Raw genomic sequence first — 17,533 nt, 5'->3', positions numbered from 1 at the left:
GACTTTTGCTTTTGCAAGTGTAAACAAAGGTGGTACATAGGTAAGCGTGGTAAGGTAAGATTTCTTTGTAGTAAGCGTGGAAAAATACGAGATATTCATGCACACATTTAGTGTACGGAACTATCATAATACAAAAGATCAGAAGAACCTGAGCTGAGGAGGGTATAGCAGTTGGGAAATATAAAAAAGAATAGTTTTTCTGCGTTCTAATCTAACTACTCCCATTGAAATTAGATGAAAAAAGTGATATCTAGTTTTTTATTGACTAATATGGATATCAAAAACAAAGTGTTGAATATGGGGTGCATAGTTTTTAACTTTACAGACATTTTGAAGGCCAACATGGTATGAATAGTTTTTTACTTTTAGAAGTTTACCAGTTAATTCGTGACATATGCTCATGCCTACTTGTAAACATTTTTGATCACAATCTGTTCGCGGCGTCCAGCTGCAGAAAATATTTGGATTTGCATCATTCATTGAACCGAGTTCCTTGTTAATTCCACTAATTAAAACATTTCTGTGAACATGCAAAATTCCTCCGGTCAATTTTATGGCTCTGCAGGCAGCTTCGTAGAATTCGGAACATTCTGGAATCAGGCCAAGATTGATTCTATCAGCAACGTTTGCGGGACAGACCTTGCGGTTATCCCCCTCTAAAACTTGACATCGGTTGTCAGCTTTGTTCAAAACGAGAGAACGTCTCAGAGCTTCGCACGATGCTGGATTCCACTCGCAAGCGTATAGAAATTTTGCTTTCGCATGAACTAAAAAGGGAAGCGTGAAATAACCAATTCCAGCAAACAAATCGACCACGACCTCTTCTGAGCAATCGAATTTCGATACTCTAATTTTTTCAGAAATGTTTCCGAAACAAAACATTGATTTCGTGATATTAAAACAATATTTGATTCCATTATCTCTATGTATGACCCAGGGGTCTGTGCCAATAACTAGTGTACAATTAGGACTTCTGAAACCATCGTTGTTGATGAACGACTGTACCGCGATTTTTTCAACTTTGCAAAACTTGCACACAAACTCCCACAACTCAGCTTCACTACTTTTCCAGTAGGGATGTGCAAAATCATCGCTTTTAAATATTATACAATTTTGGTGTTTTTGATATTTAGCTGGAATACAAGCAATTTGTTCGTCAGATTCTTTCAAGTGAAAATATTCAATAATAGCTGCCTTTAGATTTTGCAAAGACATCCATAATATATTTGTCACAAAACTCTGAAAAACAAATGAACCTATATTTCAAACCTTTTAAAAAACATTTTATAAAAACAACTTTGCTTTGCGTCTTCTTTGCGGCAATTGTAAGCGATAACAAAAAGACTGTTTGCTGTCAAGATCGCTTCGAGGAGAATTTCCATGAGCCTGTTTGCCTGCTAGTCAAAACACTAGGTTCAAATGAATATATTTGCACTCCTTTTAATCTCAAACTCCTTTGAATCATTTTGAGATCAGTTCATTTAAAGGGATCATCCAGAAACAATTAAGAGAACAAGTTTAAATGTCAACATGCCACTACACAAGTCCGTCATTTTATTTTCTTCTCTTCATAACTGATTTGTCCATGTCCTCATCAAACTCTCGGCTGTCCAAATTTAACAGAAGCGAATTGGCATCCAAAAACATTCTATTTGCGCTGTTCGACATCACACGTGAAATACCTTGGGCCGCCTGGATTCTTCTCAATTTGAGGTATCCCTGGTTCTGGGCTACGGACTTTCCGATCAGTTTGGCAGCCTCCGATTCTCCCTCCGCTTGTACTATCTTTTGCTGGCGTTCTTGCTTCGCCCGCTCCACAATAAACTGGGCTCTTTGCGCCTCCTGTTGAGCGACTTGTTTCGCTTCTACCGCAGCTGTGTAAACTGGCGAAAACGACAAATCAGTAATCGATACATCGTCCAGAATGATGTAAAAGTCTTTAGCTCGTTCAGTCAACTCCTCTCTAATCATGGCTGAGACTTGAGGCCGCAGCGTGATCAGTTGACTCGCGTTGAACTTCGCCACCACACTTTTCAGCACCTCGTTCACAATCGAGGGCAGCACTCTTTCGTTGTAATCCGTTCCCAGAGTCTGGTATATTTTGGGCAGCATAGATCCATCTGGACGCGACAACACTCGCAACGTAACATTGACAGATTGCAAGTCTTTACTTCCAGTAAGAGACGAAATTTGGTTGGGCTTTGTCCTCACGTCGTAAATAATTGGAGTTTGGAACCATGGTAATCGAAAATGAAGACCTTCAGTGAAAATTTCTTTCCCAACACCTCCAATCCGGTGGAACAAAATTGCTCTGCAACCACCCTCAACTTGATAGATGGATTTCGTACCTCCATAGGCAAGACCAAGGGTGCCAATTCCTAGCGCTGCTAGACCTGTAGGTACCCCTCCCGATCCACCACCTCCGCCAGAAGCGGCCGATTTCATGATGTTCGCAAATCTTTTCATCCTTCACCTGAAAAAAAATTACACGAGAGTCAATCGACACAGCAGAACAAAAGATTTGCCTATGAATAACCAATCTGTCTTATAAGGAAAAACTTGTGCAATACTTGAATGAAAAATATTCGAATTAAAAATATCAGCAATTTTTGCAAAAACAAATCAAAATAGATCAACGCTTAAGAATCAATGTTTAAGTAAAAATAAGGCCACAAAATCCGGTAAGTAAAATTACAGCATGGAAAACTATCAACAACGTATAAATAAATTAGTTCAAATCATGAGTTTTCGACAAAACTTAAATGCAAACATGATTGATTCAGTTGAGGAACTTGCGGCAGTTCCTCGAATTGCAAAGACAGTCCAACTTAGACGAATCGTCTTCAATATCGAATTTATAGTCGTAAGTCAACTCTTCGCCTCTTAAAATGTGTCTCATTGCGAAGATGACGATGTGCTTCCTGTTCTCGGCCACGAGCACTCGTGAGTAGCAATTCGGCTGGCAAGAATGGTTGATGAATCTGGCTGCGTTTCCACTAATGGTCGCATCTATAACGTGTTTGTTGTCCACTCGGAACATGTAGCAGCCAATTCCCTAAAAAGGAACATTCTAACCTTATCGATTTTTACAGGACAAATATTTGACAGACAGTTGGAAAAGATTCAACAAACGCAGAAACAAAATACTGACTTGTTTTTCTCAACTTTCGAATTTCCAACAGAGGGCCTCGAAGCTAATTGGATTTCTTATTAACCTTTTTCTTGATAAAATTAACCCCATTTGAGAAAATTGGATCAATAGGTAAAATTTTTTGGGGAAATCTAATAACTAAATTCCGTTTTCGAAGTCGATCACATTTTTCAAGACCTTTACACTTTCGCTGTTGGATCGAACTGCGAAAAAGAAAACTTGAGCCTGAACAAATTTTAAGACTTTTCCTAAAAAAAAACAAAAAAATCATCGCGCCCTATATAAGAACCTGAACCACGTTCATCGACTCTTAAAAATACAATAAAATCAACTTAACTCCATTAAAAGTATCAAAGCAAGATAAACTTCATTGCTATTCTCGGGTTATGTTGAGCCTTGACGCACGATACCTTTTAATTGTCCAAAAAAACTCGTTGCCTTGTAAGAAATTAGATCTTTTAGGGTTTATTTCTAAATCGATAGCTGAATCATAATAACATAGCCGACAGAAATGTGTTGAAGGTCAATGGTTGCAAAAATTTTAAAAACTGCCCCTGCCACTTCACTTATTGTTCCGTTCACTTTACGAAGTGGGAAGAAACTAAGGCGTGGGGACTGTTTTTTTTTAAGCCAAAACTGATTACTTTAAGTCGTCCAATATCCTTGTTCTCTATTGAATATTAATATCTTTCAGGTTTTATCAAGTCGGCGCCTAAATCAACAGAACATAGCCGACAGACATTTCTTAGAAAGTCAGTGGTTGTAAAAAGTTCAAAAGCAGGAACTATGGCGTAGGGACTATTTTTCAGCCGATTTTGATTACTTTATTATGCTATCTCATTTGACTCCCTGTAAGCTTTGTTTAAAGATCCTTCAGCGGTGATTTGTGCTCAAAAAAATTTCATCAACATTGTCTGTGTCGAGAAAAACAGGTCCGTTCTTATTTGTTTTTATCCTGAAAAATTTCAGACTGAATTTCCAATCAAATTCGCTCGGGATTTTTTTGCAATACTTTGTCTATTACTAACTGGTTCTTAAAGCATTTAAAAAACAAAAAAAAACATTCAAACACAGGCGAAGTTGCACTTCGCATACGCAAGCAAAAATATGATCGATAACGCTACTTGAAAAACTGAATGAGTAAAGCTTTGAGTCTACAAAATTTCTTAATCGACGCACGCCAAATATGACGCAATGGCAGTACCAGTGAACTTGAAAAAAAAATAAATTAACCAACTAACATGCCTATTTATAGAGCGGACGCATTTAAACTAGTATACGAAAAAGTTCATTAAAAACATCCGACCCTACCCAGGTTCGAACCCTCTTATCTTGTTGCAGGTCTCCTCCCCTACCTCTACGCTGCGCAAATCTATGATACCTTGAAGCTTAAGTGCTATTTGTAAAATAATAGTGTGTGTAGATATCGCTTAGCATTGGCTGTACTTAATAGCTAGTTATTGATCAAAATGAACTCTTTCAAAATGAACACTAATATTTGCGACTTAGCTTGGAAAAAAGAGTTCATACTATCACACAGGCTTTGCTTATGAAAAAACAATGAAATCAACTTAACTCGGTATCAGAGCAACTTAAGTATCAGAGCAAGATAAACCTCACTGATCTACTTGTGTTATGTTGAACCTTGATTCACGAGAACTATTAAATGTTCAATTAACTCGTTTTTTATTGGAAAATTGGATCATTCAGGTTTAATTAAATGGGCGCCTAAATCAACAAAACATAGCCGACAGACATCTTTTAAAATGTCAAAGGTTGTAAAAAGGTCAAAAGAAGGAACTATGGCGTAGGGACTATTTTTTTAGCCGATTTTGATTAGTTTAAACAAAGCTTGCAGCGAATCAAATGAGATAGCATAATAAAGATCCTTCAGCGGTGATTTCTACTCAAAAAAAAATTCACCAACATTGTCTGTCTCGAGAAAAGCAGGTCCGTTCTTATTTGTTTTTATCCTAAAAAATTTCAGACTAAATTTCCAATCTAATTCGTGTGGATTTTTTTCCAATACTTTGTCTATTACTAACTGGTTCTTAAAGCATTTGAAAAACCAAAAAAAAAACATTCAAACACAGAGGCGAAGGTGTACTTCGCGTATACAAGCAAAAATATGATCGATAGCGCTACTTGAAAAACTGAATGAGTAAAACTTTGAGACTAAAAAATTTCTTAAGCCACGCACGCCAATTACGAGTCTACATAATCGCTAAGTGATGCACGCCAATTATGACGCATTAGCAGTACCAGTGAACTTGAAAAAAAAATTAACCAACTAACATGCCTATTTATAGAGCGGACGCATTTAAACTAGAATACGAAAAAGTTCATTGAAAACATCCGAACCTGACCACGTTCGAACCCTCTTATCTTGTTGCAGGTCTCCTCCCCTACCTCTACGCTACAGATCTATGATATCTTGAAGCTTAAGTGCTATTTGTAATAATAGTGTGTGTTAAAATCCTTAGCATTGGCTGTACTTAATAGCTAGTTATTGATCAAAATGAACTCTTCCAATACTTTGTCTATTACTAACTGGTTCTTAAAGCATTTGAAAAACCAAAAAAAAACATTCGAACAAAGAGGCGAAGGTGTACTTCGCGTACACAAGCAAAAATATGATCGATAGCGCTACTTGAAAAACTGAATGAGTAAACCTTTGAGACTACAAAATTTCTTCAGCCACGCACGCCAATTACGAGTCTACATAATCGCTAAGTGATGCACGCCAATTATGACGCATTAGCAGTACCTGTGAACTTGAAAAAAAAAGAAATTAACCAACTAACATGCCTATTTATAAAGCGGACGCATTTAAACTAGTATACGAAAAAGTTCATTAAAAACATCCGAACCTGCCCACGTTCGAACCCTGTTCTGTTCTGTTTCCCATTTACGCCCCTCGGGGGGCCTTGGGTGGTTCGTTCTGGCACTTCCTCTCATGCTTGGCTAGGTTATTAGCAGTGATCCAGGCTCCGCAGGATCCACACTCTTTCCTCTCCCTGGTCCCCGTGTACCTGTTACCTCCCGTCTCCCTTGCCGCCGTGTTCCCTACCGTTCCACTCCCTCCTCCGCAACTCCTCCTATGACTCGCCATATTACCCCTTGTTACCGTCACCGCGCAGTCCCCACACCTACCCATCTGGTCCCCCTTACAGCTCTTGCTGTGGTTTGTTAAGTTGTGCTTCTCCGCGAAAGTTCTGTTGCATCTATCGCATTTAAACACCCTCTCCTGTATCCTGTGAACTCGTCGTTCATGCTGCACTAGACCTCCTTTCGTTTTACAAATTCGTCCGCATCCCTCCCACCTGCATGTTAAGTTTTCTCCCTGATACCTCGCCTGGCTCCTAGGTTTCTCCCCTCCCCTGTATCTGCACATTTCACTCTCCTATTTCTCTAGCGCTTCTTTTCTCCTTTTCACTGTCGCCTTCCATTTTTTCCGGTCCTGTGTTAAATTTTCTATATTCGTCCAGTCCTCTCCCGCTTCCCTTATGAGTCGCCTCCAGTAATTAACCACGCCTCCATTTAACCTACCCTGTTGTGTTCTCTCGTTTGTCCAGTGCCCTAGTATAACTTTTTTAGTTGTCCTGTTGTTGCTCATCCGAAGGACGTGGCCCATCCTTTCCAACGCCCGCGTCTCTATTTTTGTTCTGATAGATGTTATCCCCAGAACCCTACGTATCTCGAAACTATTGACCCCCTCTCTTTCCATTCGCAAGAGTGTTAAACCTCTCCCCTCATTCCATATCCACCGGTAGCATTTATCCGCCATGCTCTGCATCTTCGCCATATCAGTCACTGTCCATGCTCTTGCACTGCAGTCAAAGAGCATTGTTGATTCGACCACTGCCTGTACAATAATTGCCTTCGTTCGTTTACTGACCTTTGTTTTCCACAACCATCTTCTTACTTTTGACCACGCCCAGTATCCCCTTTTAATCCTCACTGCCCTGTCCTGCTTCCTCCCTATTAGCGTCCCTAACATCCTCGTACAATTCGCTGTCTCGCTTCCAAAAGCTATGTATTCCTCTTTTCCGTTGTGACATTTTTCCTCGAACTTCATCATTTCCGCCTTGACCGTTTCTTTGCCGACCGCTAATTCTTCCGTCCAGCCCAGGAGAGTTGAGTCGTCTGCGAAAAGGGACTCTTCTAATCGAAAGACTTCCTGGGTGCTGCTCCTTAAGGCCCTCTTTACTTCTATTGGAGGGAGACTATTACCTGGTCCCCACGACCATACTAGACCGCACTCTTCGCCTATCTCCGCCGCTTTTTCTCTTCGTTTTTTGGCAGCTAACCGCATCGCCTGTGCGTGATACACATTGAAAAGTATCGGAGATGTAGCGCAACCCTCTCGTAGACCTCGTACCGGTAACCATTCCTCGCTTAGTTCCCCTCGACCCTTAACTTTGTATTTCGTTCCTTCATGCAGGTTTTTCAAGACCTCTATCACACCCTCTGTAATTCCTAAGTTTTCCAAAACCATCCACAATAAGGGCCTGTTGACTCGGGGGTATGCTTTTGTTATATCTAACAGTACAGCTCCCGGTCTGTTCCCGGTCGTCTCCGCCTTCCCAAATACCCTCCTTGTTTCCTCATCTTTTCTCAGTATGATTTGCGTTGCGTCACACGTCGATCGTCCTTCTCTGAAACCATTTTGATTCTCACCACATGCCTCTATCTTCTCCGCCCATTTTCTAATCCTACTCGTTAGTATCCGTGCCATTATCCTGCTCAACACCGGGAGTAGGCACACACCCCTGTAGTTGTCGAGTTCATTTCTAGCTCCTTTCTTATGTAGGGGTATGACCCATCCTTCCTTAGCTTTGTCGGCCCAGTTCTCAACCGGTGTGGCTAATTGTTCCATCATGCATTGGTATAGTTCTTTCCGGGTGTCTATACTTAAGGCTTTCACTGCGCTAACACTTACATTGTCTACTCCTGCCGCTCCGTCTTTCATGTTCGCCAGTTCTCGTTCGAATTCCACGAAGGTTATTGCTTCTTGCATCTCTTCCGCTGCTGCCTTTGCCTCTGGAGAGTCCTTAATTTCTGTTGACGATGCCGTTCTCATTATCTCTATGACGTCCCGCTCGTATCTGTCTTCCGAGACTTTCATGAAGTGTCGTCTGAACTCTTCTGGCGAGAAAAATTCTTCTTCTATGTTCTGGAGGTTTTTCCCCCTAAGTACCTTAGTGTCTTGTACATGCGTCTTATGTCCCCTTTCACTTCGGCGTCCTTTGTTTCGTCTACCAGTTTAAGCCACCACTCTTCTTCCCATCTTCTTTTAGCCTTCTTGTACTCTTTCCTGACCTCCTGCCTTTGTATTTTAAAGTTTTCCGTTCGTGTTCGTTCAAAACTCTTCGTAAGTGCCCCGATCCTCCGTTTGAACCCCTGTATTTCTTCTAAATGCGTATCCAGCCATGGACTCAGTGCTTTCTTTTCTTTAAATCCGCACACTTCTGTACCCGCTTCATTAATCAAGTTGATTAGGCGTTCACTTTCCTCACCCGTACCCTGTTGCTCTCTTTTACCGTCTACTGTCGATGCGAATGCTTGCCGGATTGATCCATCTCGAAGAGCTTCCCAGTTTATTTTCCTTTGAGTCTCACTTTTCCTATTTGCCTTCGCCCCCTTCCTTCTCCAGACCTCCATGCATTTCGGCCTGTGGTCCGATAGAGATGTACCCGCTATTACCGTGTTTATACTCATCACTACCCTGCTCCGGTCTTTTTTCTTCACCATGAATCCGTCAATTTCGTGCCATGTTCTTCTTCCTGGGCACTTCCAGGTTCCCCTCCTGTTGTGCCTAAAGAAGGAGCTAGTCCAGGTTAACCCCTGTTCGTGACACCATTCTATTAGATCCCTCCCCGCCGCGTTGGTCCTACCCAGTCCGAATGGTCCTACCGCGTCATCTTCTTCCCTCTGGGAGGTGTCCCCTACACTGGAGTTGAAGTCGCCTCCTAGTACTAGCTTTTTTGCGCCACATCTAATCATTTCGTTTAGCTCTTCTCTATACGCATCGAAATCCCGTCTATCGCTATTCCAAAGGGGCTGGTATGTCGCTACAAACTTGATTTGGTTGACCTCTACTGCCGAACTCCTGTCCCCGCATGTCCTCTTGCATCCTTGGTCTCTCCAATCTAGCGCCCATTCGTCTCGGAGTATTATCCCGCTTCTTTTGCCGTGTATAAGGACCCCAAACATGTCTTTTGCTTTAATCCATTTCATTCCTTCCTCTTTTTCCCTCAGTTCGGACAGTAATACCACTTCCGCGTTACTCTTGCTTATACATCTTAGGATTTCTGCAAAACGATTCCGTCTAGGGAACGAGACTCTCGCCCCCTGTATGTTCCACGTCCATACCCTTGTTGCTTTACCTTTCCCCTTCGTCTTTGCTTCCCTTTCCCTCTTTTCTGCTCTGGTCTTTTGCACCTTCTCCCTACGTTTCCGTTTTTCTGTTCGTCTTCTTTCCCTTATCTCTCGTTTTCCTCCCTCTCCTTTACACCAGGAGCACCGGTCGCATACAAACTCATCTGAGTATCCCTTGATACTCCGCATGCTTGTGCATTTCATGTGGACATACCCCCCTAAATGACACCACACGCTTATCTGCCGCCTATCCTTGATTTCCTTCCCACAGATCGGACATACGTATGTTTCAGGACCTGGGTTTCGTTCCACGTCTCCTGCACTCACCAAAAGCTGGACCCAGTATGCAGGTTTACCCGGTCCAGCTGCCAAAAACCCGCCAAACATGAGAATGGTGCTCGTCCGAGAACCATTGATCGCCTTTGTTTTCCCACTGGAGTCGGCTGGTCCCCGTGGTGTTTGATAGGAGGGGGGGGGGGGGGGGGTGTCCGACTTCTTTGCCTTGGCTGGGTAAGTCGTTCCTTCCCACACTCCCCTGGTGTACGTTTTGTTTGCAGCGCTTTTCCCCACTCGAAGGGAGTACACCTCGAAAACCACGTTCGAACCCTTTTATCTTGTTGCAGGTCTCCTCTCCTACCTCTACGCTACAGATCTATGATATCTTGAAGCTTAAGTGCTATTTGTAATAATAGTGTGTGTTAAAATCCTTAGCATTGGCTGTACTTAATAGCTAGTTATTGATCAAAATGAACTCTTCCAAAATGAACACTAATATTTGCGACTTAGCTTGGAAAAAAAAGAGTTCATACTATCACACAGGCTTTGCTTATGTTGCAGGTCTCCTCCCCTACCTCTACGCTACAGATCTATGATATCTTGAAGCTTAAGTGCTATTTGTAATAATAGTGTGTGTTAAAATCCTTAGCATTGGCTGTACTTAATAGCTAGTTATTGATCAAAATGAACTTCCAAAATGAACACTAATATTTGCGACTTAGCTTGGAAAAAAAGAGTTCATACTATCACACAGGCTTTGCTTATGTAAAAGCAAAGAAATCAACTTAACTCGGTATCAGAGCAACTTAAGTATCAGAGCAAGATAAACTTCATTGAACTTTTTGTGTTATGTTGAGCCTTGATTCACGAGACCTATTAATTGTCCAATTAACTCGTATTCTATTGGGAAATTAGATCCTCCAGGTTTAAGTAAATCGGCGCCTAAATCAACAAAACATAGCCAACATACATCTTTTAAAATGTCAAAGGTTGTAAAAAGGTCAAAAGAAGGAACTATGGCTTTGGGACTGTTTTTTCAGCCGATTTTCATTAGCTTTAACAAAGCTTGCAGCGAGTCAATGAGATATAATAATAATAAAGATCTTTCAGCCGTGATTCTTTTTCTGATTTTTTTTTCTCTCAATTACTATCAGGTTCTTATGGCTCATTCATGGCTAATTAATCTACTTTACTAGTGCAAAACACAATCTGCGGGTCAATAGTTTCAACGTGATATAGTTGAGCAAAATCGATAAAAAAATGCATCAATCGCACGAGAGATAGATTGGAATAAACAGTGGACAAGTAATATAACTTAAAAATAAAAGTACAATGAATTACAAACATTCTCATATCGTAGAAAAAATTCAAAGTGGGCAAAAATTCTGGAATACCAATTACCCGCACAAGTACAGGAATAAATAAAAACTAAGTATCATTTAAATTAAAAGAAAATCGGAGGTCAAAAAATCAAAGCTTAATTTTTTCTATTAGCCCCCATCCCAGCTCCCGCCGTTCTTCCTTGGGTTTACTCTTCCGTGGGGGAGAGAGATGTCATTCATTTTTCCGTAGCCCGTCGCACCTTGAGGAGGCGGATGAAATTGAGACCCCTCCGACCGTAATTGAAGCGGGATTCGAACCCACGATCTTTATGTTAAAGGACGCGTGTCTTAAACACTCAGCCACGGCTGCTCACCTGCAACCGGATACCCTGAATTGTGTACATATCTTCGTATCTATTAATTAATAGCTCACCTTGCTCTCGTAGTAGTTCTCTCTCTTGTCCGTGTGTATGGCCCTTATGATCTCCCCAGTGTACTCTATGATCATCTCGTCTGGGAAGATGGCCTGTAGAGAGTAGAGACCCCTGCCGTGAATATCTGACTTGAACACTGCACACACCTGCTTAGCAGTCTTTTTGAGGTTCCTGTATCTCATCTGGATTGGGTACTCACTCGTCGTTTTCCTCCTATAGATAGATACAAAACTACGCTTGCCTCAGCAACAATCGTCATTCAACAAATAAGTTGGAACATCATTTAGCTATTTTCAACTTGCATACCTGTCGTTATCTTCCTAATATCGTTTGCATTGACATATCAATTCAACTTCGACTCAAACAATGTTTTAATTGTTGCACGGTTTCACACTCGTTAAATGCTTACTTGTCTAGATTTGCAAACTGGTACTCCAGATCGGCCATGGATTGGCTATTGCACTCTGACTTCCTCCGATTGCGAGATGACAGCCAGCTGAACATGTCTCGTCGCCCAATCACGGTCCGAGTGTCTTCTCTCGGCTGAAAAAAGCATATGCACAGATACTAAGATATTCATAATCAGGGGCGGATTTAGGGGGGGGGGGGGGACGCCCCCTCCTCAGGGATTCGACCCCCTGCCGTCCCAAAGGGTCCCCCCTTTGATACTTTTTCAGAAATCCATTTTTGGCCAACCGACCCTAAAATTTATCTAAAGGCGCCAATATATACTAACTTTGAGGGGGAGCGCGCGCCAAAAAAAAACGCGATTTTTTGTCAAAATTTTTCAAAAAGTGCACAAAAACGGCTTTTTTGACTATTTTTTCAAAAATTTGCCTCCGGCGCAGAAAATTTAGCCAAAATAGGGGCAAAACAGTGCTTTGGGAGAGCTCGAAAAAAAATTGGTCGACCTAAAAAAAAAGGTCGTCAAAATTTTGCAACATTTTTTGAAAATCCGCCCCCCCCCTCGAGAAAATCCTAGATCCGCCCCTGTTCATAATCGCAAATGTATTATAGAATCTTCTTCTTCAAATCCTAACTTTTTTAGCTATAACCAGTGCCCTGCGCAGAAATTTTTATGGGAAAATGGTTTTTTGAAAAAATTAGAAATATTAGTCGACTTTTTTTAGGTTGACCTATTGGATTTATCCGAGCTCTCCGAAAATACTATAAAGACTCTATTTCGTCAAAAATTTTCTGCGCTACAAGCAGTTTTTTGAAAAAAAAACCCGGCTAAAAATGACGTTTTGAGCACTTTTTAGGCTGGCAAAATTCAAGCATTTTCGCTCTTTGAATTTTAAAAACAAGTTATAATTGAAACTTTTTATGGTAAAACAAACTCAAATAATTAAAGCACTTTCGAAACAAACAATTGATCGTGTTTTTGGTGCCCTTTACACTTTCGAAGTTAAATAATGGCAATGTACTGAACTCGAAAAGAAATCATAAGTGACTAAATTAATGAATTTTTCGAAAAAAAAACGAAAAAAAAAAACAATAAACAGTGCCTATATTAGTGTATTCACTAAGTTCATTGACACTTAGTTTAAAAAAAATTCAAATTATAACCACCTGTTTCGTTAAAAGTAGAAATTTTCTTCATTGGGTTGACAAATAATTTAAGTTTCATTAATAGATTTTCATAGAGTTAAAATGATTACTTGGTATGGACCAAGGTGAGCAGTGTATGGGAGTAGATCCATTAAAATTGAAGTTGAGACTTACCATCAGCACTGGCAAAATGTCTGAAGGAAAAGGGTAAAAACAAAGATCATGTTAACAACTCACCTCACATCGCGCACACCCCGACTCGTTGATCTGCAGCGGCTGCACTTTCAGATTGAAGAACTTAAACTTGTACTTGCTGCAGAACTTGGCACTTGGGATCTGTTCCAGCAGAAAGATCAGACTGTCAAAACTGAGGCCGGACAGCTTGAGACTGTTCATGTTGTCAATCTTGGAAAACACCCTCCAGTTACCACCAATCAAGTCCCCATCTGCAGGCGAAATGCTCTTCTGTAGGATGCCTCGCTCCACTCTTTTTAGCCATACTTCCTCGAACACTTTGCTCCAGACTTCTGCAAATATTTCAAAGATATACCTCAACGAAAAAGTATTAACGCAGCCAGACGACAGCTGGAAGTGCCAAACATGGCCAACAGAAGATTTCATGAATCTTTTCCAACTCAAGTAAACAAAACATACTTTTTAAGTTTTTTGGAAAATCTAAATCTTTGAAATTAAAAATTAACCATATTTGAGAAAACTGGATCAATAAGTTAAACTTTATTTCACAGGGAAATCTAAAAATTAAATTTAACTTTCGAAACAATTCACGTTTGCTGTTCCATAGTGGAGTTTACATTCCTTTTCATAAAATTATCTCCAAAAATCCAAAAAACCGTTAAACTTATAAACTAAATTCTACATTTGAATCAAAGTCAATCGCGTTTTTTGTATCAATTTCACTTTTGTTATAGGAGAGCGTATTTTGTGTAAGGAACTTTAGAAGAACCTTCAGCACAAAGTCAAATCAATAAAAGTTTGATCGAGAAAAAATTGGAACTTTTTACAGAAAAATTCTTCACTAACTTAGTGAGCGAAAAATTGATTCAAAGAAATAAAAGCCAAAAACCAGTCGGAAAAATCTCAATGAACTCAATAAATTCAAAGAAAGCGATTAATGACATTTTGTTTGAACTTTCGAAAAAAAAACATATCGCAATAAACCTCTTCAAAAGTTAATATTCTTAAATGATTTATATTAACCTAACCAATAAGAGTGATTTGTATCGATCAAGCTAATTTTTTTATTCCTCTGAAAATTGTCAAAATGAGCATCTCATTGAAATTTTTTGGCGCACATGGTCTGCCCCTGATAAAAATCAACCCTATCATACTCAAAGAAAAACAACCATCAAAATTGCCAATTATCGTTTTTCCATAATCATAGAATATAGTGGGCGACATTGAAAACGCAACAGTAGAATTTCGAAAAAGCAAAAAAATCTTCCAAGGTGTATTTGTTGAAACTTTGTTTCAGTCATAGTTCTGGAAACAACCTCGTCTTGTTAAGGCCACTTAACGAAACAAAACTAAAGGATGAGCCATGAACATACCTTTGTTTTTTTCAAAATCAAAACTGGGTTTTGCTGGTTAGTTTCAGGCATAATTATCTTTCAAGCTTACAAAGGAAACTCATCTTTAGAAATTTTGTTGCTGAAATGTGCTCAAATTTATTACTGAAATGGGCGCTTTCAATGTCACCCAATATATATCTTAAAGCCCTAGTCTTTCGTATAAAATTATATTAGGAAGCCTTTCTCCAGTAATCACTCAGCTCGCACAAAATAGTTGCTGTTCTGATCAAGCTATAAAACTTCGAAATCTCAAGCTGAGCCAGATCGTAAATCGGTTTGAAAACTTTAAGAATCATAGAACGAATCAGTTCACGAAAAAATGAAACTTACTCTGAGCAAGCTATTCAAGCTACGAAACCTTGAATAATTCAAGTTAATTTCGTGAAGCGAATCGGAGCACTAAGTTTTTTTAAGCAAGCTGTTCAAGCTATTAAACTTCAATACTTCAATTAATTTCATGGAGCGAATTGGTTGGCAAAACACCCAAGCAAGTTAATGAAGCTATAAACAATTGAAATATTTCGAGTTGTTTAGATCGAAACACTTTGCGAAAAATGGGTTTTTTAAGCGAGCTAATGGAGCGAGCTAAGAGAGCGAATCAGTTCGAAAAAAAAATCAACTTCACTTAATCAAGCTAGTGTAGCTAAAAAAAATTGAAATATTAAGGTAATTATTAGACAGAACCGTTTGCGAAAATTAGTTTCCTGCGCAAGCTAATCGAGCCATGAACTTCAAAAAATCTCAGCGCTTCGTAGACCGAATCGTTTTACCAAAAGTTGAAGTTTTCTAAGCAAGCTACTCAAGCTATGAAACTTTGAACTTTGGCAAGTTATTGCGTGGACCGAATCGGTACGCGAAAAGTTTCATTTTTTCTAAGCAAGCTTTTAAAGCTACGATTTTTTGAAATATTTCAATTTAGTTCATAGACTGAATCAGTTCGTGAAACAATTAAGTTCTTCTAAGCGAGCTTTTTCAGCTAGAAATGTTGATATAATTCAAGTTATCTATAAACCGAATCAGTTTGCGAAAAGCTCGAAGTTTTCTAAGCAAGCTATTCAAGCTATGAAACTTTGAAATTTTTCAAGTTATTTCGTAGACCGAATCGGTGCGCAAAAGTTTCTGTTTTTCTATGCAAGCTTTACAGGTATAAAACTTTGAACGATAAAGCTATAAAACTTTGAACTTTTTCAAGTTTTTTGGGCAGACCGAATCGGTTCGCGAAAAGTATAGGTTTTCCTAAGCAAGCTTTTAAAGCTACGAAACTTTGAAATAGTTCAATTTAGTTCATAGACTGAATCAGTTCGTGAAACAATTAAGTTCTTCTATGCAAGTTTGTTCAGCTAGAAAATTTGAAATAATTCAAGTTATCTATAAAACGAATCAGTTTGCGAAAAGCTTAAAGTTTTCTAAGCAGCTATTCAAGCTATGAAAATTGAAAATTTTCAAGTTATTTCGTGGACTGAATCGGTACGCGAAAAATTTTACACAAGCTTCATGAGCAAGCTTTTCTAAGCAAGCTTCAAGCTATAAAAGTTTGAATGATAAAGCTAAGAAACGTTGAAATATTTATATTTATTTCATGGACCGAATCGGTTTTCGAAAAACATTTTCTCAGCACGGAGGTTGCTGTTTTCAGTTAATTCGTTTCAGACTGAAATGAATCTGTAAACGCAAAATTTTGGACAACAATTAGCAAGTACTGTCCGTCCTTGAAATTGGACCGAGTTCATTTTTCTCTGATGGTTGCTTTGAATGATTCTTAAACGTTGTTCTCGACAGAAAAGTTAAAACGTTGCGTCCATAGCGCATTAAGACTTTCATTTAATATATAAGGTTGAAATATTTATATTTATTTCATGGACCGAATCGGTTTTCGAAAAAAATTTTCTCGACATGGAGGTTGCTGTTTTCAGTTAATTCGCTTCAGACTGAAATGAATATGTAAACGCAAAATTTTGGACAAAAATAGGCAGGTACTGCCCAGCCTTGAAATTGGATCGAGTTCATTTTTCTCTGATGGTTGCTTTGAATGATTCTTAAACGTTGTGCTCGATAGAAAAGTTAGAACGTTGCGTCCACAGCGCATTAAGACTTTCATTTAATATATAAGATCGTCTGCATAAGGTTTTTTCGTATAATTTGTCCTATATCAAATAATGTGTACAAAACACTGATAGGGGGAACATTTATCAAGATCCTATTTATCTTCTCCCAACCTTGCAAAGAGTGAGACTGTATCTCAAAACCATCGTCACTCTTCAGTTTGAAGAGGAGTCTAGGAGCTCCTCTGTTAACTTTGCGTCTCAGTTGTCTCTGTCTCCTCATAAACTCATCCGTAGAGACTGTGTCACTATTTTTGTTCACGAATTGCATGTATCGGTTCAGCAACGCATGCAGCAGCGCTTAGCAAAACTTATTCAATTAATGCTGGGGTAGAGGATCTTAACTTGGTTTATCTGAGCGCAGGATGTTAAATTGACCCGTTACCTCAAATAGTGCTTCAAAATTGGTGCTAGGTAAATAAGACAAAACATTTAGATGACATGACATTATAACGACAAATGAGAATTAAAACATGTAAATCGAACTGTTCGAGTTTCAGCGAAAAAAATTCTGGAAAAAAGGAGAATTAAACTGTAGCGTCGTTTTAATTTCCCATCATGTGGTTACTGGTTGTCATCTTAGCAGCTGCCGTCTAATTGACCGGACTTTTTCAAAATTGTTCAATTTATTGTCTCGGTGATGACAATCAAAGCATTAAATAAGAGCGTACAAGACCTAGGTTATCTATTTTGAAGAAAAGTCTTTGAAACGATCGAACAGCGTCGC

At 39.4% G+C, this 17,533-nt stretch overlaps 3 protein-coding genes across 4 annotated transcripts; all 3 read right to left on the bottom strand.

The window, feature by feature from the left end:
• Positions 1–258: 258 nt before the first annotated feature.
• LOC134844917 (tRNA wybutosine-synthesizing protein 2 homolog) lies at positions 259–1,386 on the bottom strand. Its single transcript, XM_063861743.1, has one exon. It carries the CDS (start codon positions 1,213–1,215, stop codon positions 259–261), a length of 957 nt encoding a protein of 318 aa, XP_063717813.1. The 5' UTR covers positions 1,216–1,386.
• A 23-nt stretch (positions 1,387–1,409) lies between these two features.
• On the bottom strand, positions 1,410–2,478 carry LOC134843705 (prohibitin-2-like). The gene has a single exon (XM_063859943.1). The coding sequence runs from the start codon at positions 2,464–2,466 to the stop codon at positions 1,555–1,557; it is 912 nt and encodes a 303-aa protein (XP_063716013.1). The 5' UTR covers positions 2,467–2,478; the 3' UTR covers positions 1,410–1,554.
• Positions 2,479–2,606: 128 nt separating this feature from the next.
• Positions 2,607–17,090, bottom strand: LOC134843704 (histone-lysine N-methyltransferase 2B-like). 2 transcript variants are annotated; one of them, XM_063859941.1, is made up of 5 exons: positions 16,921–17,090; positions 13,353–13,642; positions 11,974–12,107; positions 11,564–11,777; positions 2,607–3,055 (listed from the first exon to the last, which is right to left on the bottom strand). In XM_063859941.1, the coding sequence occupies exons 1-5, from the start codon at positions 17,075–17,077 to the stop codon at positions 2,780–2,782; spliced, it is 1,071 nt and encodes a 356-aa protein (XP_063716011.1). In that variant the 5' UTR covers positions 17,078–17,090; the 3' UTR covers positions 2,607–2,779. The 2 variants fall into 2 exon arrangements, with proteins under 2 accessions (XP_063716011.1, XP_063716012.1); XM_063859942.1 differs by lacking the exon at positions 2,607–3,055 and adding an exon at positions 10,145–10,750.
• Between the last annotated feature and the right edge of the window lie 443 nt (positions 17,091–17,533).

The sequence above is a fragment of the Symsagittifera roscoffensis genome, chromosome 4 (assembly GCF_963678635.1).
Source record: "Symsagittifera roscoffensis chromosome 4, txSymRosc1.1, whole genome shotgun sequence".
NCBI classification, from domain to species: Eukaryota; Metazoa; Xenacoelomorpha; order Acoela; family Convolutidae; genus Symsagittifera; species Symsagittifera roscoffensis.
The sequence above is the reverse complement of the archived record's forward strand: the minus strand, read 5'-3'. Positions and strand labels throughout refer to the sequence as shown.

What these genes read in the sequence shown, in the direction of transcription:
- LOC134843704 (XM_063859941.1), bottom strand. Translation starts at nt 17,077, where the DNA reads ATGCAATTCGTGAACAAAAATAGTGACACAGTCTCTACGGATGAGTTT. An exon ending in CGGGGTGTGCGCGATGTGAG is followed by an intron (nt 12,108 to 13,352) that starts GTGAGTTGTTAA and finishes TGCTTTTTTCAG; the next exon opens with CCGAGAGAAGACACTCGGAC. An exon ending in AGAACTACTACGAGAGCAAG is followed by an intron (nt 3,056 to 11,563) that starts GTGAGCTATTAA and finishes GTTCCTTTTTAG; the next exon opens with GGAATTGGCTGCTACATGTT.
- LOC134844917 (XM_063861743.1), bottom strand. Translation starts at nt 1,215, where the DNA reads ATGTCTTTGCAAAATCTAAAGGCAGCTATTATTGAATATTTTCACTTG.
- LOC134843705 (XM_063859943.1), bottom strand. Translation starts at nt 2,466, where the DNA reads ATGAAAAGATTTGCGAACATCATGAAATCGGCCGCTTCTGGCGGAGGT.